This window comes from Scyliorhinus canicula, chromosome 8 (genome assembly GCF_902713615.1).
Source record: "Scyliorhinus canicula chromosome 8, sScyCan1.1, whole genome shotgun sequence".
NCBI classification, from domain to species: Eukaryota; Metazoa; Chordata; class Chondrichthyes; order Carcharhiniformes; family Scyliorhinidae; genus Scyliorhinus; species Scyliorhinus canicula.
In genome coordinates, this window is record NC_052153.1 from 42,404,446 (window position 1) to 42,426,964 (window position 22,519).

The following is a 22,519-nucleotide window of genomic DNA, read 5'->3' on the forward strand; positions in this document are numbered from 1 at the left end:
GGGTGGAGGACCGGACGCCAAGCGAGTACTTTGCGGACATGTTCGGCAGGTTGATGGGAGAGGTGGAAGAGCCTTCCCTCTGTGAGTTGGACAGGGCCTATCGGTCGCTCCGGCCGAAGCCTAAAGTGAACGAGCCACCCAGGGCTGTGATAATCGGCTTCCTGAGCTACCAGGTGAAGGAGAAAGTTTAAGTTGGGTGAAGCAGAAGTGAGAGGTGAAATGGAAAGGCGTTGGTGTGCGTATATACCAAGATCTTACGGTGGAGATGGCAAGACGACGAGCAGCCTTTGGTCGGGCGAAGGCGGTGCTGTACAGCAGCAACGTGAGGTCTACCCGGCGATGCTGAGAGTGACTTATAATTCAAAATAGTTTTATTTAGAGACCGCGGATGAGGCGGAGACGTTCAAAATTCCCTGGATTTTAGAAAGGTCCTGGTGGATTGGAAACGCGCCACTATAACTCCCCTATTGAAAAAGGGAGAGAGTCAAAGAGTAGGAAACTATAGACCGGTTAGCTTGACCTCTGTGGTGAGGAAGTTGCTGGGATCAATCATCCAGAAGGAGATGAATGAACATTTGGAAAGACAAAGCTCAATGCACCATTGTCAGCGTGGTTTTATGAAGGGTAAGTCATGCATGACAAACTTGGCTTGAGTTCTTTGAGGACATAATCATGAAGGTGGATAATGGAGAACCTGTGGAGGTGGCTGGGGGGGCCTAATGGAGTTCTTATCGCTGGAGAAGGTGAAATCTACCCTAACGAGGGTGAATGATGGGCTCCATATGACTTGAGATTTTGCATTTTAGAGAGTTGGTTACCGTTGACTGTTGTGGGGGTGGGATGGTTTCTTGTGTTGGGGTTTTAATATGTTGGGTATGGTTTTGTTATTGTAAAATGTACTTTTTTTAAAATGTTGTTGTTTCCCTTGACATTTGTATTCTTCGATTGTCCTGATGAGTGCAAGACAAAAAGCTTCAACAAAATGTCTTTTTCCAGCAATACTCAAGTTCGCTACTACCAAATATCTATTTTTGCAGTTTAATACAAATCAGTACCGATGCAAATTACACATGAATTAGCAATTAAATAATACTTCAAATAAATCGGTAAATATAAAGAATTGTTCTGCTTTATATGTCTGATCTTGATTTTCTTTCTAATTTTCTGTAGTTATTCCTCTTCAAAATGATCCACTACTCCGAACCAATTCCCTTCTCACAATGTGCAACCCTTGGAAGCTTTCATAGCCAGCTGGACCAGAAATTCTACAACCTCTTCACCTTTGGATTCCTATTTGTCATCCCTCTATTCATCATGCTGATCTGTAATTCCAGAATAATCATCAAGATGACAAGTGCCCTGCGCCCAAAAGATAACAGTATGCTTGCAATGTTTACAAAATTTCCAGTCACCTACTAATAGGGATGTTCAATACTAATCTACTAATACTAATCTACTAATGTGTGTTCAATACTAGGAAAAAACTGTAATGCGTTTCATGCCAAACAGGCTTCTGAGTTTAAAATATATTATGCAGCAGGTTAAAATAAATGAATTACGGTAAATAACTTAAAGCAGCAGTTCACCATGAGCTTAAAAATAAAACAGCTTACATATATGGGATGAAGGTCATCACCTAGATTTCTCTCAGACATCCAGGAAATGATGTGCAAGAAGAGACTTACTGATCTATGCTGCCTGTTCCACATAATGATGATATCTTCTGTATCACAATAAAGACACTCACCATCCTACCCAGTATCAAGAACTCTCCTCGGAGAGTCAAAAACTAAACTATAAACCCAGGTTTATTAAGGGCAGTGGAAATGTCTCCTTGTCCACCTGAGATGACCAAACGTAACCCAAGAGACCAAACAAGAGGATCCCGTCTGATACAACCTCTGCCACCTCCTACTACGGCCATCACACATCCAGAAATGATGTGGCCTGAGATTGCGGAAAGCCAGACAGCGTCTCCAACTTAGCCAAACTGGCGCTGCAGACCGGATTCTGGAAGTCCCACCCCTGAAACTGGCACCAAATATTTTCACCTGGGAAGGGAGAGACAAAGGGGTAGGTGTGGGGGTGACATAGGTCTCAGAATTATCAGTATAGAATTTGTGCTGCATGTCTAATTTCACCACCTTTCTTTATCCTAATAGGGTGCCTATCAGTTCATAGTTTGATTGACAGCTCCAAGGGCTGATAAAATATTTGATGTGGGGTCATGAATACAAGTGCTTGGGGGGCATTGGTTGGTGTTAGTTGACACTAAGTTGGTATTGGGCTACAACTGGGCATGGCAGTGGGTAGAGGGGCATAGATTGGCATATGGGATATAAAGGGCAATAAAGGGTGGGTACAGGTGCCTGGGTTGGCATGAAGAGTAAAAGGGGCATAGGATGTTGGTGGGAGGCACAAGTTGGCATGGATAGGGCATGGAGAGTGTGTGGAAACGGGGGGATTGAGGAGAGAGGGCCAGAGGACTGTCTTTTGTCTTATTTTATTTTGTATATCAGGGACAAAGCCCCAGATTACCAAGGCGGGCCTTTCACCCAGCAGCCTCCACACCTGGCAGCCGCTTGTCCTCTGCACCACTCCCGGGGGTGGTGGGCTGACTCTGATTAACAGCCACCCCTCTTCCAGAGTGAAAATTGGATTGTCTGGGGCACTTTCTCCAGAGTCAGGTTTGTGGAGAAGGGATTTATCCTGACTCCCAATTTAGAAGTGAAAATTCAGCCCACTGTTTGCATAACCTTCAAAGGTGAGCCATGCAGACATTTTATGTGTGTGTCTGATTTCTCACCTTCATCATTTGCATTACTCTTTTTTTAAAATAAATTTAGAATACACTATTATTTTTCTTTTTCAATTAAGGAGCAATTTAGCGTGGCCAATTCACCTACCCTGCACATCTTTGGGTTTTGGGGGTGAGACCCACGCAGACATGGGGAGAATGTGCAAACTCCACACAGACAGTGACCCAGAGCCGGGATCGAACCGAGGTCTTTGGCGCCATGAGGCAGCAGTGCTAACCACTGCACCACCGATATGCACAACACTAAAGTTTAATTTATGAATTAAAGTTGCTAAGTATGGCAGGACAGGTGATGTGTCAAGGCTGCAGGCTGTGGAAGCTCCTGGAAAGAGGTGTTAGCCAGGGCAAGCATGTCTACAGTAAGTGTCTGCGGTTTGAGGAGCTTCAGCTCAGAGTCATTGATCTGGAGGTCGGGCTGCGGACAGTGCAACACATCAGGGAGGGCAAGAGTTACCTGGACACTTTGTTTCAGGAGGCAGTCGCACTTAAGAGAGAATCTTTTGATTTGGAAAGCGGTCAGGGAGAGGAGGGTGTGACTGCAGTGTAGGCAGGTATGGGGACCCAGAGGGCAGGAATGCCTGAGTGCCAGCCTCTGCAATTGTCCAACTGGTCTGAGGTTCTTTCAGATTGTTTGGATGAGAAAGGGGGCTACAGGGTGGATGAGCTGACTCGCCATGGCACTGTGGTACAGGACGCCATTCCAGTGGAGGAACACATAAGAATGGAGTGGTAGTAGGGGACCGTTTGGTGAGGTGGATTGACACTGTTCATGTAGCAAAGAGCGAGAGTCCAGACGGCTGTGTGGTCTGCCCAGTGTCAAGCTTCAGGACATCTGCTCTTGGATGGAGAGGAATCTGTAGTGTGAAGGGGAGGATCCCATTTTTGTGGTCCATGTAGGTATCAACAGAGTAGGTAGAAAGCTGAAAGTGGTTCTGCATAGAGTTTGTGGAGTTAGGCACTAAATTAAACAAAAGAACCTCCAACATTCTAATCTGACCTGTTGGACGGCCTCCATCTGATCTGTGCTGGACTAATGTTCTTGCAAACCTCATAACTAGGGAAGTAGAGAGGGCTATAAACTAAATAGAGGCGGTGGATGGTTCTGGAGAGGGGATACATAGGCTTACAAAGCAAAAGAGTATGACAGAATTACAAAGCAGCTATTTGATAATGATACCCAGATTGTGACAGAAAGGGACAGAGTGCACAAACATAATAAAACAGCAGCAAATATAGACAATGGGAAAAAAAACTATAAAAAGATACAACTAATGGCTCTTTACTTAAATGCATGTAGTGTTCAACACAACATAAATTAATTAACATTACAAATTGAGGTTAATAGGTTAATAGGATTAAGAGGTTAATAGGATATAATAGGATATTATATCCCTTAAAGGGACGTGGTTACAAGGAGATCAAAGCTGGGAACTGGATATTCAGTGGTATGTGACTTTTCGTAAGGACAGGCAGGAAGGAAAGGGTACCTTTGTTGGTATGAGGTGGAATAAGTACGATTGCAAGAAATGATCTTAGATAAGAACATAAGAACCAGGAGCAGGAGTAGACCATCTGGCCCTCGAGCCTGCTGCACCATTCAATGAGATCATGGCTGATCTTTTGTGGACTCAGCTCCACTTTCCGTCCCAAATACCATAACACTTAATCCCTTTATTCTTCAAAAAAACTATCTATCTTTATCTTAAAAACATTTAATGAAGGAGCCTCAACTGCTTCACTGGGCAAGGAATTCCATAGATTCACAACCCTTTGAGTGAAGAGGTTCCTCCTAAACTCAGTCCTAAATCTACTTCCCCTTATTTTAAGGCTATGGCCCCTAGTTCTGCTTTCACCCACCAGTGGAAACAACCTGCCCGCATCAATCCTACCTATTCCCTTCATAATTTTATATGTTTCTATAAGATCCCCCCGTATCCTTCTAAAGTCCAACGAGTACAGTCCCAGTATACTCAACCTCTCCTTGTAATCCAACCCCTTCAACTCTGGGATTAACCTAGTGAATCACCTCTGCACACCCTCCAGCACCAGTACGTCCTTTCGCAGGTAAGGAGACCAAAACTGAACACAATACTCCAGGTGTGGCCTCACTTACACCTTATACAATTGCAGCATAACCTCCCTAATCTTAAACTCCATCTCTCTAGCAATGAAGGACAAAACTCCATTTGCCTTCTTAATCACCTGTTGCATCTGTAAACCAACTTTTTGCGACTCATGCACTAGCACACCCAGGTCTCTCTGCACAGCAGCATGTTTTAATATTTTATCATTTAAATAATAATCCCTTTTGCTGTTATTCCAACCAAAATGGATAACCTCACATATAGACCATAGAATTTACAGTGCAGAAGGAGACCATTCGGCCCATCGAGTCTGCACCGGCTCCTGGAAAGAGCACCCTCCCCAAAGTCAACACTTCCACCCTATCCCCATAACCCAGTAACCCCACCCAACACTAAGGGCAATTTTGGACACTGAGGGCAATTTATCATGGCCAATCCACCTAACCTGCACATCTTTGGACTGTGGGAGGAAACCGGAGCACCCGGAGGAAACCCACGCACACACGGGGAGGATGTATCATTGTCATCATTGTATTCCATCTGCCAGACCCTAGCCCATTCACTTAACCTATCCAAATCTCTCTGCAGATTTCCGGTATCCTCTACACTTTTTGCTTTACTACTCATCTTAGTGCCATCTGCAAACTTGGACACACTGCACTTGATCCCCAACTCCAAATCATCTATGTAAATTGTGAACAATTGTGGGCCCAACACTGATCCCTGAGGGACACCACTAGCTACTGATTGCCAACCAGAGAAACACCCATTAATCCCCTCTTTGCTTTCTATTAATTAACCAATCCTCTATCCATGCTTTACCCTTAATGCCATCCATCTTTATCTTATGCAGCAACCTTTTGTGTGGCACCTTGTCAAAAGCTTTCTGGAAATCCAGATATACCACATCCATTGGCTCCCCGTTATCTACTGCACTGGTAATGTCCTCAAAAAATTCCACTAAATTAGTTAGGCACGACGTGCCCTTTATGAACCCATGCTGTGTCTGCCCAATGGGACAATTTCCATCCAGATGCCTCGCTATTTCTTCCTTGATGATAGATTCCAGCATCTTCCCTACTACCGAAGTTAAGCTAACTGGCCTATAATTACCCGCTTTCTGCCTACCTCCTTTTTTAAACAGTGGTGTCACATTTGCTAATTTCCAATCCACTGGGACCACCCCAGAGTCTAGCGAATTTTTGTAAATTATCATTAGTCTTGGATCAGAAGATGTAGAATCCATATGGGTGAAGGTAAGAAATAACAAGGGGAGAAGACACCGGTCGAAGTAGTCAATAACCCTGCTAAAAGTAACTATACTGTAGGATATAGAATACATCAGGAGATCATGAGGGTATCTAAAAAAGGCACTACTTTAATCATGGATGACTTTAATCTTCATGTGGATCGCAAAAATCTAATTGGCAGAGGTAGCCATAAAGAGGAATTCATAGAGTGTATTTGAGACATTTTCCTGGAACAATATGCTATGGATCCAACCAGGGATCAGCCTATTTTGTATCTGGTAATGTGTAACAAGGCAGATTAAATAAACAATCTCAGAGTAAAAGATCCCGCAAACAGTGACCATAATATGGTAGAATTTGGCATTCAGCTTGAGAGTGAGAAACTTGGATCGGAAACAGCTGTGCTAAACGTAAATGAGGGTAATTTCAAAGGAATGAGGGTGGTTGGAATGGACTGGGAACGGAGTTTAACAGGAAATGCAGTTGATCAGAAATGGCAGATGTTTATGAAAATAATTCACGACACAAAACAAAGATATATCCCAGTGAGGAAGAAGGATTCTAGGAAGGGAATATTTTAACAACGGTTAATATTAAGCTGAAATAAATATCAAACAAGGTGGCAAAGAGTAGCCAGAGGATTGGGAATGTTTTAAAAACCAACAAAAGATGACCAAAAAAAATAAAGAGGGAGAAGATAAATTGTGATGGTGAACAAGCTTTTTTTAATTCATTCATGGGATGTGGGCATCACCGGCTGTGCCGGCATTTATTACCCATCCCTAATAGTCCTTGAGGGGGCAGTTAAGAGTCAACCACATTGCTATAGGTCACATGTAGGCCAAACCAGGAGAGGATGGAAGATTTTCTTCCCTAAAAGACATTAGTGAACCAGATGGATTTTTACGACAATCGACAATAGTTTCACGGTCACCATTAGACGTTTAATTCCAGATTTTTATTGAATTCAAATTTCACCATCTGTATTGCCGGGATTTGAACCTGGGTCCCCAGAGCTTTGCTCTGGATCGGTGGTTTACAAGTCCAGTGGCAATACCAGTATGCCACTGCCTCCCCTTATAACAACGTGAACATAGGCCCCTAAGAGAATGAGCCTGGGGCAATAATAATTGAGAACCAGGAAATGGTGGACACCTTAAATAAATATTTAGCATCAGTCTTTATGTTAGAAGACACCAATAAAATCCAAAGATACTAAATAATCAAGAGGCCAAGAGAGGAAATAAATACAATAACTATCTCTAGAGAAAAAGTACGAGCGAAACTAATGGGGCTAAATGGTGATAAGTCCCTGAACCTGATGGGTTGCATCTTAGAATATTAAAGAAAGTAGCTACAGAGATAGTGAATACACTGGGTAATCATTATCTTCCAAGAATCATTAAAATCTGGAAAAGTCCCATGGGATTGGAAAATTGCCAACATAACAACCTTATTCAAAAAAGGAGGAAGACAATAAGCAGCTTATTATAGGTCAGATAAATTAAAGATCTGTCATCGGGAAAATATTAGAGTCCATTCTAAAAGATGTAATAACAGAGCACTTAGAAATACATAATATAATCACTAAGAGTCAGCATGGCTTCATGAAGGGGAAATCAAGCCTAACAAATTTATTAGAATTCTTTGAGGTAGTAATGAGCACGATAGATAACGAGGAACCAGTAGATGTAATATCCTTGGATTTCCAAAAAGAGTTCAATAAGGTACCACAGAAACAACTAATTAATAAGTTAAGAGCCCCTGGTGATGGGGTTAGCATGGTAGAGGATTGGTTAATTGATAGAAGACAGAGTTGGGATAAGAGGGGCATTCTCAGGAGACAGCCTGTAACTACTGCAGTGTCACAGGGATCAGTGCTGGTGCCACAATTATTTGCGACATATATTAATGACTTGAATGAGGGAAGGGAATGCACTATTGCCAAGTTTGTGGGTGACACAAAATAGGTGCGGAGGCAAGTGATGATGATGACACAGAGTTTACAGGGGATAGAGACAGATAAAGTAAGTGGACGAAAACTTGGCAGATGGTATATAATGTCGGAAAATGTGAAGTTATGCAGTTTGGTAGGAAGAATGAAGGAACTAATTATTATTTAAATAGCGAAAAACTGCAAAAAATTGCATGACAGAGGGATTTGAGGATCCTTGCGCATAAATTACAAAAAGCTAGCATGAAAGTTTAGCAGATAATAGAGAAGGCAAAGGGAATGTTGGTCTTTATTTCAAAGGGAATAGAGTATAAATTGGTACTCATTGGAGTTTAGAAGAATGACTGGTAATCTTACTGAGAATTCTCAGGGGGCTTGACAGGGTAGATGCTGAGAGATTGTTTCCCCTTGTGGGAGAGTCCAGGACCAGAGGGCATAATCTCAGAGTAATGGATCACCCATTTAAAACAGAGATGAGAAGGAATTTCTTCTCTCAGAGGGTGATAAATCTGTGAAATTCTTTACTGCAGAGGACGATAGAGGTTGGGTCAATATATGTTTTTCATGTATGGAACGATCTACTTGGACTGTATGCAGAACAATACTTTTCACTGTACCTCGGTACATGTAACAATAAATCTAAATCTAAATCTAAATCAATAATTGTGTTCAAGGTTGAGGTAGACAGATTTTTCAACAGTAAGGGAATCAAGGGTCATGGAGATACGGTGGGGAAGTGGAGTTAAGGATTATCGCATCAGAGCCTTCATAATTGCATTGAATGTCAGAGCGGGCTTGATGAACCAAATCATCTACTTCTGCTTCTATGACCTATGGTCTTTTGGTTCAATCAGATGTACATTTTGCACAGAGTGCTCCCCCCCCCCCCCCCTCCCCCCGCCCCATGACGTATTTTCTGGTGGAGGAGGCGACCGCCATTGGCTGGCAGTGAGATCTTCCGGTCTTGCCAATGTCTCTGGGTTATCTCGCACCCCATACCTCCCACTGCCGGGGAACACACTGCAGAGGGTCGCCATCGACAGGAATGGTAGATCCTGCTGGTGGCGAGCGCCAGAAAAGTTTGGCCATCGAGTATGTTTCAAGCAAAGGTTGACAGACCAATGATGTAAATGGGTATGGGTATAATGTGGGGGGAGAGGCATTGGAGTGGATGATTATCCATGATCGTATTGAATGCTGGAGCAGGCCTGATGGGCTTAATGGCCTAATCCAGTTCCTATGACCCTATGTCTAAAACATTTCAGATAATGTTTTAAAAATGTTGAACATTGTACTAACTGCTAGGCACATCAGCTGCACAAGGTTTTCTGGGTTAAAATTTGTCTTAGACACAATGTAAAACATGTAGAATTGCATCAACAACTGATTTCAATAGAATTGCCTATCAGGGGAGGGATATATAATGGGCAATCTGTACAATATCACTTGTTTTGCACAACCAACCTAAGAGGAATTTCTGCTCCTGTTAAGTAATCCTTCTCATTTAGTGCTAGCAATACAAAATCATGGCTTATTTTTTCCCAAGTAAAATGTCAATCCCAATTGAACGAAAACTGCCCTACCTCATTCTCCAATTATCCTTACAGAAAATAGGGCATTGCCTTTTTATCAATCCCAGGTCCCTGAAGTGAAAGACCAAAATTCTAGCCCAGCATCAAGCAATCCCATTTTCTTCTTAACAAATACAGTGTTACATATTTTGTGCAAGATTAGAGATGGAGTCGGATCATGTTACTTGCAAAGCGGGGACGAAGAAAGTTGTCTGTACAAATTTGAAAGCATTGTTCCCTGATTCCACTGAGATCAACTGGGTTTCCAGTTGATTCGCACTCAGGACTGTTTAATGTCCTTCCTTGAGGTTAGCTTAGAACCATACGAAAGCTCTATGCTTTATTTAACATATTGTGCACTCTGGTGTTCACTGCTGACCTCCATGTTACTTGAGGAAATGCTGAATTTCTCTCAATATTTATTTTGCAGAGATGGAGCTGGGCCGATCAAGGAATGTCTTACCACAAGCTCGCATGAAAACAATAAAAATGACAATTGCATTTGCCACTTCTTTCATTATCTGCTGGACTCCATACTACTTGATGGGAATTTGGTATTGGTTTGACCCTGATCTACACAATAAGTTGCCCGATCCTATCAATCACTTTTTATTTCTCTTTGGGTTACTAAATCCTTGTCTTGATCCGTTTATTTATGGGTATTTTTCTCTTTAGTTAATTCTGAAATGTGACATTTATCTTTTAATGATACATTGCTCATCACTCCAGCTATTTTGCTACTTTCAGACTCTGCACAGTTCAATTTCCCCACTCAGCCACACAATCCTAAAACTGCTATGATGTCCCTGGCACATATATATATCCATCTTGTGCCAATCCCCGCTCTCATCCTATGAATTATGAGATTCTTGACACATGTACCAGCCAGGTTTTGTGAGGACCTTTGCTTTCTTGTATAATCCAGGCCTTGAAAGCAAATGCAACTAATTTTTAAGCTCCAATTATTTTGAGGTAACTTGTGCGGCCAACTTCACTAGGACAGCTATGAGGATCCCTATCAGAAGCCTCTACGCCAGCATTACAGGCCTACATTGGATCTCTCAGGGCCCATTGTGATGGCCAGCTACATGCACTCATTAGGTAGCACCAGAAGTATTAGAATATTAATTTAGATAAGGATCTGTTTCTGAAAGTGAGCTATCATGTTCAGATAACTCACCCCTTGTACAGAATGGTTTCCGGGTTCTCCTCAAAATAAACAAGACGAAAGTGGTCCATCCTCTGATCCAGCCTGCTCAAGCTTGCTGGCAGGCTGCTTAATGTATCTAGCATGTCCTGAATTATACCCATTACCATGCTTAGGTACACTGGGCCTGGAATTTAGGAAGTCAGTCTTCTGCAGCACAGCTACCATGAGATTTTGCCCGCCAGTGAATAGCCTCCTAAGGCCGCCTATCCTTCGGCCGTAGCTCATGCACACTGTGCCCAGTGTGTCGCCATGTGAAACCCCCTCCTCTTGCCTATGTTCTTAAGTTTGCATGGTCCCAGATTCTAAGCTGGTGCATGCAAAACGCAACATCTTTAGGAATGCTGGTCACCCTCCTGAAATGTCACAGGGGTGCCCACATTATTAGTATCTGAAAAGAAAGAGGTGGACAAAGGTTACCTTTGAGAGTAAAGGAAGGTCAGGGAGAGGTGTGACTGGTGAAAGCATTTGTGGGTCATCGTGCAGAATGTGTAGGGTGAGATAGGAATGAGAAAGGGAAAAAGATGGTACGTTGTGAAGAAGCCCCGTGTGACATTGATTCCTGATTTCCTATTCATCACTTTGCACCTGCAATAGATAACCATTTTCTTCCATGAGGGGCAGGTTGTGCAAGCATCCACCCGTAATAGTGGCCTCCAAGAACAGGTTCAACATTCCCCTGCTGGAAATGGGACTTGAGATGTTTAGGAAAATGCCTTTCACAGCGGAATAGCTAATACGTTATCTACAAGATGAGGTGTAGGGAAATAAGGGTTCCTATAATCATGAGAGTTGGAAATCCAGATTGTGTGAATAGGTGAAGTAAAAGTGATAGTAATTGTAGGGGGGGGGGGGGGGGGGGGGAAGGAAAGCTGGGGAGGGGAATGTTGTGAGGTGATGGAAATGTAAGCAGAGAATAAGAAATCTGAGAGTTGGAGTTCTTACCTTAACAATGCTGGTGAGGCCATTGAGCGTTTTCCTGATTTGGAATAAGGTCCCCAGAGCAATGCTCCAAGCATTAATCTTCTCTAATCTCCTCCTCTTGGTGCTTGAGTGTTATGGGGATGATGTTCTACCTGGTGTGGGAAACATTTCTCCAACTTCCTGTACATTTCCTGAACCAGGACCACTAGAATGGCACCTGGAGAATATGGGGGCCTCATCTGCAAGTCTTGCAGTGGGTTCTTCCTTCAGTAACATTTTCTGCTGTCTGCCATCAGCATGTACATCCCCATTAAAAAGTGCTGGGCTGGGCAGCACGGTGGCGCAGTGGGTTAGCCCTGCTGCCTCACAGCGCTGAGGTCCCAGGTTCGATCCCGGCTCTGGGTCACTGTCCATGTGGAGTTTGCACATTCTCCCCGTGTTTGCGTGGGTTTCACCCCACAACCCAAAGATGTGCAGGGTAGATGGATTGGCCACGCTAAATTGCCCCTTAATTGGAAAAAATGAATTGGGTACTCTAAAAAAAAAATTTAAGTGCTGGGCTGGCTTGAAGCTGCCCTCAGATGATGGGCGCGATTCTCACATGCTGCAGGCCCAAAACATATGCACATGGCTCGCAGGGCCCTACCCACATCGCTCACAGATATCCTCTACCCCTTCGAACAGTCGGCACATCCTAGACTTTGTGAGGTGTGCCCTATACACTACCTTCAGCTGTATCAGCCTCGCGCACGAAGGTGAGGCATTTACCCTCTGCAGCACCTCACAGTACAATCCCTCCTCCAGTGCCTCCCCCAACTATTCCTCCCACTTCATGTTAACCCCCTCCATTGGCACCCAATCCTCCTCCAAAATCCTCCCATATATTGCCGAGACAAACTCCTCTCCAAACCCCCACTGACAGCACCGCCTCCAGCAATGAGGAGGCATGCACTATCAGGAAAATCGGAAAGACCTTCCTCGCAAAGTCCTGCACCTGCACATACCTCAGACTTCTCACCCAGTTCCTCCAGATTCTCAAAACACCCTCCCAGAAACAGATACTTCATTTCCTTGATCACCCTTTTTTGCCACCCCTGGAACCTTGCATTCATCCTCCCCGGCTCAAACCCATGATTCCCCCTAATCAGCATTCCACCTCCCACCCCCGCCCCCCACCCTCCCGCAGCCCCCTCTTCACCTTCCTAATCCTAGCCATCGTCCTCACTCACTCAAACAAACAAGGAGATCAGCCTGTCCACCTCTGATAAGAAGCCTTGGGTAAAAAGACCAGCAGGCACTGAGACAGGAACTAGAATCATGGCAAAACATTCATCTTTACTGCCTATACCCCACCCGCCAACAACAGAGGAAGATTGTCCCACCTCAGCAAGTCAACCTTTAACCTCCAAACCAAGCTAGTGAAATTGAACCTCCGGAGACCTGCCCAATCCGGGGCCAGACAAAATGGTAGCCCCTCCCCACTCCCACTCCCGGAGAGGAGACCATAAAGTACTCACTTTTCCCTAAATTCCCTGAAAATGTCCCAAATCTGTGAAGCCACCCCATTATGCTCCCCACCAAAGAACCCGGCTCTGAAATATACAACAAGTCATCCGCAAATAAGGATACCCTATGATCCACACCCCGCCCCTCTCTATCCACTTCTACAACCCCAAGCTCCTCAGCACAATGGCCAAAGGCTCTGTAACCAATGCAAACAGAAGGGGGAACATGGGGCATCGCTGCCACATACCCTGATGCAATGCAAAGTACCCTGAATTCATATCATTCGTATGCATGCTCACCATCAGCTCCTTGTACAACAGCTGTACCCACGCTACAAACTGTGGCGCTAACAATTGCACACAAAGACGAGAGACATGTACAATCGAGGCTTTATTGCTGTGTGATGCTATTCCTCTGGCTGCAACTGTAGAATAGGATATCAGTGACTCACACGCATATTTATACACAAGCTCCCTGTGGGCGGAGCTAGCTGGCAGGGGCTTACCGGAGGAACCTGTATTACAGGTACAGCCACACATCCCCCTACTACAAGTATGCATATCTACAGTGGTTATCACCACACAAACTTTGGCCCAATCCTAAATTTCTCCAACACCGTCAACAAATAACTCCACTCCACCCTATCAAATGCTTGCCCTGCATCGAATGCCACCACCACTTCCATCTCCCTTCCCTCTGCCGGAGAAAGCACCACATTCAGCAGCCTCCTTGCATTCGAGGACAACTGTCCGCCCTTTACAGAATCCTGTCTGATCCCCCCCCAGTCACCTTCGGAAGGCACCTCTCCAACCTTAACACCAGCACCTTTGCCAATATCTTGTCGTCCACATTCGGCAGAGATATGGGCCTGTACGACCCACATTCCACCAAATCCGTGCTCCAAAGACCGTGCTGTCCCCACCACACTCCTGTTCATTCGCCAACGTGCGTTTGCTAGTGTGGTGACCCCTGCCAGAGCCCCCCTCCATCTCACCCCCTCCTCTGTAACCCTGCCCCACGTGCTCAAAACCCATCTCCCTCAAACCAAAGAACAAAATTGAACTTCACCCATAAGGAAAAAAACCAGAACACATGTAAAAACAAACATTTAAGAGACAGAAACAAACCCCAATCAAATAAAAAACCCTCCATAAGAAAAAACAATCCCTGTTCCCACCAACCAAGTTAAAATCTCATCTCAGTCCCAGCCCTTCGGCCTTAACGAACACCTCCGCCAACTCCACCTTCTCAAAATAAAAGTTCTTTGAGTTGTGAGTAACTCTCAGCTTTGCTGGGTAGACCACTCCAAATCTCACTCTGCTGCCGTACAATTCTGCCTTCAGCTGTCCAAAGGCCCCTCACCATCTCGACAGCTCTATCATCAGAGCTTGGTAAATGCATATTCCAACGCCTGCCCACTTCATCTCATCTCATCTCTGCTTCACCCTGCTCCTTCACGTGGTAGCTGTGGAAGCAGACTATAACCGCCCTCGGTGGCTGATTCGCTTTAGGCTTCGGCCTGAGCGACCAATGTGCCCTGTCCAACTCGCAGTGGGAGGGTTCTTCTACCTCCCCCATTAAATCCGCAAGCATCTTTGCAAAGTACTCAGTTGGCCTCGGGCCCCTCAACTTCCGAGGACAGACCCATGATTCTCAGACTTTGCCTCCTCGACTTGTTCTCCAGGTCCTCCACCTTGGCTCTGAGCCCTTTGTTGACTTCCTCCACCCTCCACAGCTCCTCACCCATTAAGGTGAACTGGTTGCTGTGTTGCAACAATGTCCCCACCACCCCTTTCAACTTCCCTCCTTGCTCCTGCACCTCAACCAACGTCTTCAACACTGCTGCCTTTACCGGGGCGATCGCCTCCTCCGCCCACTCTTAAAGCGAAGCTGTCATCTCCCTCTCAAGCACCTCCAAATGGTGAGCAAACAGCCTTTCAAACTCCACCGGCTTAGTAAGAGTTTCCACCATGTGGGGAGCGGCCCCACCTGACGACCCAGCCCCCACCATCTTCGTTCCTGTAGCACTCACAGCAGCACTCGCCGTGGACATTTGCTCGCCCCCTTATTTCCAGGACTTTTCTCACTTGGACATTCTCCAACCTCCTTATGACCTCCCACACCAACTCATCCAAAAACTATCCCTGAGACCGGGCATAAAAGTCCAAAAACCAGAGACCACCATGGGAATTCCCTGCATATGATATAACAATAACATTGCAATTTACAATTTGTAAAACGCAAGGGCCAATTTTAACTCCAGCCATCTGAACAGGGCTGTAGCATCTCTGAATGGCATCTGACCATTTACTATCGCGTTTGTACTGGCATTCTGTCCATCACCATCTTAACCAGTAGAGCCCACCTGCTTCACGAGGAATGCCACGTGTAGTATTAGAGGTCCTACAATATACACAGGACTCCGAATGACATCTTGAAGTAAAATGGATGGTCCCTGTGCGGCGTAAGCTCCACCCAGTCTTACCCATGCAAAGAGTGGCCCAACCAGTATTCCCAAAGGATAGGCTGGAGTCCCCTCGGTAAACTGTCTAAGCAATATTGAATTATTTTCTGAGGAGCTGTGGGTGTGTTGCATGTTCAGTGTTTTTACATCATTGTGGATGGATAACTTTTGCCAGTTAAACCATATGTATCCAATTATGTCTGTCGCTCTGTCCATTCACTTTGCTATGCAATAAAGAACCTGATTGATTCAAACCAATTCTGATCTCATCTGATGTTAGCTGAGTTCACCATCATAGGAACATCGGAATTGTTCAATGAAGAAAGACCATGGGCGGGATTCTCCGCCGGTGTGATTCTCCGTTTTGCCGATGCCCGGGGGTTTCCCGACAGCGTGGGGCTGCCCCACAATGGGAAACCCCATTGACCGGTCGGCGTAATGGAGAATCCCGCCGGCGGGTCGAGGCAGAAATGTGGCACCGCGGGGCGGAGAATCCAGCCCCATGTTTCATCTTAGACCACCCTGATAATTGCACAGTATGCCAATAATAGAATTGTTAGCCCATCAGAGCAATCAATCTCTATCATTTAGACCGAGAGGACAGGTGAGGAAAACTCTCCTCTGAGCTGAGGCCAGGGTCCCAGGAACATGGGACCAGGGTCACGTATTTGTCCTTTGTATTTTTTTAAATTATATTTTATTCCAAACAATACAGAAAATTCCACAAACATATAAAACACACTCTGATATCTGGCAAAACAGTGTGCCATTTATATTTTTATAAACTAACTAATACCCCAAAGAAAACCCCCAGCTCCCCCCAAACCTCTCTCCCCTCCATCCTGTCCCCTCTCCCACTTAATTGCTGGCAACAAGCAGATCATCAAAGACAGCGATGAACGGCCTCCATTTTGAGTGAAACCCTTCCTCCAACCCTCTAAGGGCATTCTTGATTTTATCTACTCGCTGGAACTTTGCCACGTCCCCCAACCACGCTGAAGTCCTGGGTGGCACCGCCAACCTCCAAGCAAGTGGTTGTTGCAGGTTCCGGGGTTTAGGTGTTTTAGTAAGCTCAGAGAAGGGGGCAAAAGAGGGGGAGGTGTGGCGCTGCTAGTCAAGGACAGTATTACAGTGGCGGAAAGGATGCTAGATGGGGACTCTTCTTCCGAGGTAGTATGGGCTGAGGTTAGAAACAGGAAAGGAGAGGTCACCCTGTTGGGAGTTTTCTATAGGCCACCTAATAGTTCTAGGGATGTAGAGGAAAGGATGGCGAAGATGATTCTGGAAAAGAGCGAAAGTAACAGGGTAGTTGTTATGGGAGACTTTAACTTTCCAAATATTGACTGGAAAAGATATAGTTCGAGTACATTAGATGGGTCATTCTTTGTACAATGTGTGCAGGAGGGTTTCCTGACACAATATGTTGACAGGCCAACAAGAGGCGAGGCCACATTGGATTTGGTTTTGGGTAATGAACCAGGTGTTAGATCTGGAGGTAGGTGAACACTTTGGAAACAGTGACCACAATTCGGTGACCTTTACGTTAGTGATGGAAAGGGATAAGTATACCCCGCAGGGCAAGAGTTATAGCTGGGGGAAGGGCAATTATGATGCCATTAGACATGACTTAGGATGTGTTGGTTGGAGAAGTAGGCTGCAAGGGTTGGGCACACTGGATATGTGGAGCTTGTTCAAGGAACAGCTATTGCATGTTCTTGATAAGTACGTACCAGTCAGGCAGGGAGGAAGGGGTCGAGCGAGGGAACCGTGGTTTACCAAAGAAGTGGAATCTCTTGTTAAGAGGAAGAAGGAGGCCTATGTGAAGATGAGGCGTGAAGTTTCAGTTGGGGCGCTTGATAGTTACAAGGAAGCGAGGAAGGATCTAAAGAGAGAGCTGAGACGAGCAAGGAGGGGACATGAGAAGTCTTTGGCAGGTAGGATCAAGGAAAACCCAAAAGCTTTCTATAGGTATGTCAGGAATAAAAGAATGACTAGGGGAAGTGTAGGGCCAGTCAAGGACAGTGGTGGGAAGTTGTGTGTGGAGGCTGAGGAGATAAGCGAGATACTAAATGAATACTTTTCATCAGTATTCACTCAAGAAAAAGATAATATTGTGGAGGAGAATGCTGAGACCCAGGCTAATAGAATAGATGGCATTGAGGTGCATAGGGAAGAAGTGTTGGCAATTCTGGACAAGGTGAAAATAGATAAGTCCCCGGGGCCGGATGGGATTTATCCTAGGATTCTCTGGGAAGCCAGGGAAGAGATTGCTGAGCCTTTGGCTTTGATTTTTAGGTCATCATTGGCTACAGGAATAGTGCCAGAGGACTGGAGGATAGCAAATGTGGTCCCTTTGTTCAAGAAGGGGAGTAGAGATGACCCCGGTAACTATAGGCCGGTGAGCCTAACATCTGTGGTGGGTAAAGTCTTGGAGAGGATTATAAAAGATACGATTTATAATCATCTAGATAGGAATAATATGATTAGGGACAGTCAGCATGGTTTTGTGAAGGGTAGGTCATGCCTCACAAACCTTATCGAGTTCTTTGAGAAGGTGACTGAACAGGTAGACGAGGGTAGAGCAGTTGATGTGGTGTATATGGATTTCAGTAAAGCGTTTGATAAGGTTCCCCACGGTCGGCTATTGCAGAAAATACGGAGGCTGGGGATTGAGGGTGATTTAGAGATGTTGATCAGAAATTGGCTAGTTGAAAGAAGACAGAGAGTGGTAGTTGATGGGAAATGTTCAGAATGGAGTTCAGTTATGAGTGGCGTACCACAAGGATCTGTTCTGGGGCCGTTGCTGTTTGTCATTTTTATAAATGACCTAGAGGAGGGCGCAGAAGGATGGGTGAGTAAATTTGCAGACGACACTAAAGTCGGTGGAGTTGTAGACAGTGCGGAAGGATGTTGCAGGTTACAGAGGGACATAGATAAGCTGCAGAGCTGGGCTGAGAGGTGGCAAATGGAGTTTAATGTGGAGAAGTGTGAGGTGATTCACTTTGGAAAGAATAACAGAAATGCGGAATATTTGGCTAATGGTAAAATTCTTGGTAGTGTGGATGAGCAGAGATATCTCGGTGTCCATGTACATAGATCCCTGAAAGTTGCCACCCAGGTTGATAGGGTTGTGAAGAAGGCCTATGGTGTGTTGGCCTTTATTGGTAGAGGGATTGAGTTCCGGAGCCATGAGGTCATGTTGCAGTTGTACAAAACTCTAGTACGGCCGCATTTGGAGTATTGCGTACAGTTCTGGTCGCCTCATTATAGGAAGGACGTGGAAGCTTTGGAACGGGTGCAGAGGAGATTTACCAGGATGTTGCCTGGTATGGAGGGAAAATCTTATGAGGAAAGGCTGATGGACTTGAGGTTGTTTTCGTTAGAGAGAAGAAGGTTAAGAGGTGACTTAATAGAGGCATACAAAATGATCAGAGGGTTAGATAGGGTGGACAGCGAGAGCCTTCTCCCGCGGATGGAGGTGGCTAGCACGAGGGGACATAGCCTTAAATTGAGGGGTAATAGATATAGGACAGAGGTCAGAGGTGGGTTTTTTACGCAAAGAGTGGTGAGGCCGTGGAATGCCCTACCTGCAACAGTAGTAAGCTCGCCAACATTGAGGGCATTTAAAAATTTATTGGATAAGCATATGAATGATAAGGGCATAGTGTAGGTTAGATGGCCTTTAGATTTTTTCCATGTCGGTGCAACATCGAGGGCCGAAGGGCCTGTACTGCGCTGTATCGTTCTATGTTCTATGTTCTATGTTCAAGTAGGATTCGTCAAGGGGCAATCAGAAAGGCGAAGGCCAAGACACCGACCCCCTTCCCCTCCAGAACCTCCGGCAAATCCAACACCCCAATAATCGCCACCAATGGGCACAGCTCCATGATCACTGATCTCACAGACCGAGGCCCAGAACTCAACCAATTTTGGGCAGGACGAGAACATGTGTGAGTGATTCGCCGGCCCCCTTAACCACCTCTCTCATCTATCCTCCACATCGGGGAAGAATCCATTCATGCGTACTCTAGACATGTCACCCAATACAGTATCTCACTCCAGGCACCTCCCTCCAGTATCAAGCCCAGTTCTTCCTCCCACTTTCCTTTTACTACTGTGAATGGATCCTTCCCCAACTCCAGCAGCCACCCATATATATCCAAGATGCTCGCTTCCCCAGCTCATTGCACGATAACAATCTATCCATCAGTGTATTCCACAGCAACTGGGGGAACAAAAGAAGTTCTGGGGGAACAAAAGAAGTTCTTTGCGAGCAAAGTCCCGCACCTGCATACATCTAAATTCACTCCCCTTCGGGAATTGGTATTTTTCCTTCAACTCCTCCAGTCCTGCGATCCTACCCTCCACAAACCGATCCCTCATCCTCTCGACCCCCTCCCTCTTCCAAATCCTGCATGTTGCATCTATCCCTGACGGTGTAAATCTATGATTTCCGCAGATTGGCGGCAATACCGACATGCCCACTATCCCAAATCTTAAACGGATTCCAAATTTTAAGGGATGCCATCAGTGCCGGGCCTGCTGTAAACATGGCCGGAAAAAATAGGAGAGGGGCTGTGACCATGCCTTTAAACTCGACCCAACACAGGAAGCCTCTTCCATTTGCTCCAACCCCAACCCATGCTCCCCCCCATCACCACCACACCTTCTCTACATTTGCCGCCCAGTAGTATAACATTCAATTTGGTAACACCAGGCCGCCCGAACACTGTCCCCTCTGTATAAAGGCTCTCCAGATCCTGGATGTCTTACCTGCCCACAAAAAGGCCGAGATTAGGTTATCCAGCCTAACAGGAAAAGCTTTGGGGAGGCAGATCAGGAGAGACCGGAACAAAAATGGAAACCTCAGCAGAATGTTCATTTTGATCGTCTGTACTCTTCCCGCCAAGGAAAGTGGGAGAACATCCCACCTCTTCAATCCCTCTTTCATCCCCTCCACCAGGCTGGCCAAGTTCAATTTGTGCAGCAGGGTCCAATCAGGAGCTACCTGAATTCCACAATATCTGAATTCCGTCTTGGCCAGCTTGAACGGCAGGGTTCCTGAGTCTGCTCCCCTACCCAGGGAGTTTACCGAAAATAATTTGCTCTTGGTCACTTTACGTTTGTACCCTGGGAAGGATCCAAACTTCCTTAACAGCCCCATTATCATCCCCATAGATGATAGAGATCTGAGACACAGTGACAGGCTATCCGCATAAAGGGACACCCTATCCTGCCCCCCCCCCCCCCCCCCCAAATCATCCCAGGACCTCAAAAAGGTACCTTCATTCCACCTGATCGAAAGCCTGCTCTGCTTCCGTAGAGATGATTAATTCAGGCACCTTCCCCTTAGATGGGGTCATGACAACGTTGAAAAGTCGCCTAATATTAGTCGACAACTGTCGCCCCTTAATAAAGCCAATCTAATCCTCAGAGACCACCTCTGGAACACAACCCTCCAGATGCCTCACCAAGACCTTTGCTGGCACCTTCACATTGGTGTTCAGCAAAGAAATGGGCCGATAAGACCCGCACTCCACAAGATCCTTATCCTTCTTCGCGATCAGTGAAATGGATGCCTGGGCCAACATGGCCAGAAATTCTCCACGTAACAGAGAATCATTATACATCCCCAATATTTATATTAAAACCAGAGCATACACACACATAAACACATAATAATTCAACAAACATAATACAATTCCCACAGTTTGGCATTTTCCCCCCATTTGCTCCCCCACCACCGAGCCCCTAAGGGAAAACTTGATCTTTTCCAACTTGAGGAATTCTGCTACATGCCCCAGCCTCGATGGCTCCACCGACCTTCACTCCAAGAGAATTTGCTGCCGTGCAATCAGATTGGCGAAGGCCACCCATCAGCCCCCCTCCTCCCAAGAGCTTCGGCAGCTCCGACTCCCTAAAGATTGCCACCAGAGGGCCCGGCGACATCTTCACCCCCACAATTTTCGATAAATATCGGGTTCCAAAACCCCACTATTCTCGTACATGCCCAAAACATGTGGACATGATTTGCTGGCCCAACACCGCATTTCTCACACTTATCCTCTACCTCCAAAAAGAACGCACACACCCGCGCCCTCATCATGTGAGCCCTCTGCACCACTTTGAACCGTACCAAGTTCAGCCTAGCACAGGACGATGTTGTATATACCCAGTGCATTATCTCACTCCACACCCTCCATCCCAACTCCATGCCCAGCTCCTCCTCCCACTTCCGCTTCACCTTCTCAATTTATGCTTTCCATGTGCCATCCATGGAACTTTCCCCTTCTCATCTCGCGACAACAACCTGTCCAACAAAGTGTTCTCTGGCAACTGAGGGGTGGAGGGTACCTTCTGCAACTTGTGCAAACTTAAAAACCTTCCTTCCACAAACAAGTTCCTCACTCCTTGCACCCCTTCCCTATGCCAGTCCCTACAGGTCGCATCCATCCGAACCGGAGCCAGCACCCACATACCCTCCACACCAAAATGTTGGCTGAGCTGGTTCCAGACTTTTAAGGACAAAGCCACTACCGGCGTCACCGGGGCAAACAAAAGTACCAAACATCTCAATTTTGCCCATTATCCTATTCATACATTCCAACGGATTGGAAATATACAGAAAATGTCACCTGCAGACAGCGAGACTCTATGCTCCCTGCCTCCCCTTTAATACTCGACCACTGCCCTGATGCCGGAGTGCAATAGCCAAGGGTCAATAGCCAACGCAAACAGAAG

The 22,519-nt window shown here is 45.7% G+C and overlaps 1 protein-coding gene across 1 annotated transcript in view; it reads left to right on the forward strand.

Annotated features, from left to right (window-relative positions):
• Positions 1–10,367, forward strand: part of LOC119969889 (gonadotropin-releasing hormone receptor-like) — a 28,899-nt gene extending 18,532 nt beyond the window's left edge. Inside the window, exons 2-3 of the mRNA XM_038803869.1 lie at positions 1,171–1,378; positions 10,108–10,367. Of these exons, the coding sequence (XP_038659797.1) occupies positions 1,171–1,378; positions 10,108–10,352 (453 nt within the window). The 3' untranslated portion in view covers positions 10,353–10,367. The remainder of the gene's footprint in view (positions 1–1,170; positions 1,379–10,107) is intronic.
• The last annotated feature ends 12,152 nt before the right edge of the window (positions 10,368–22,519 follow it).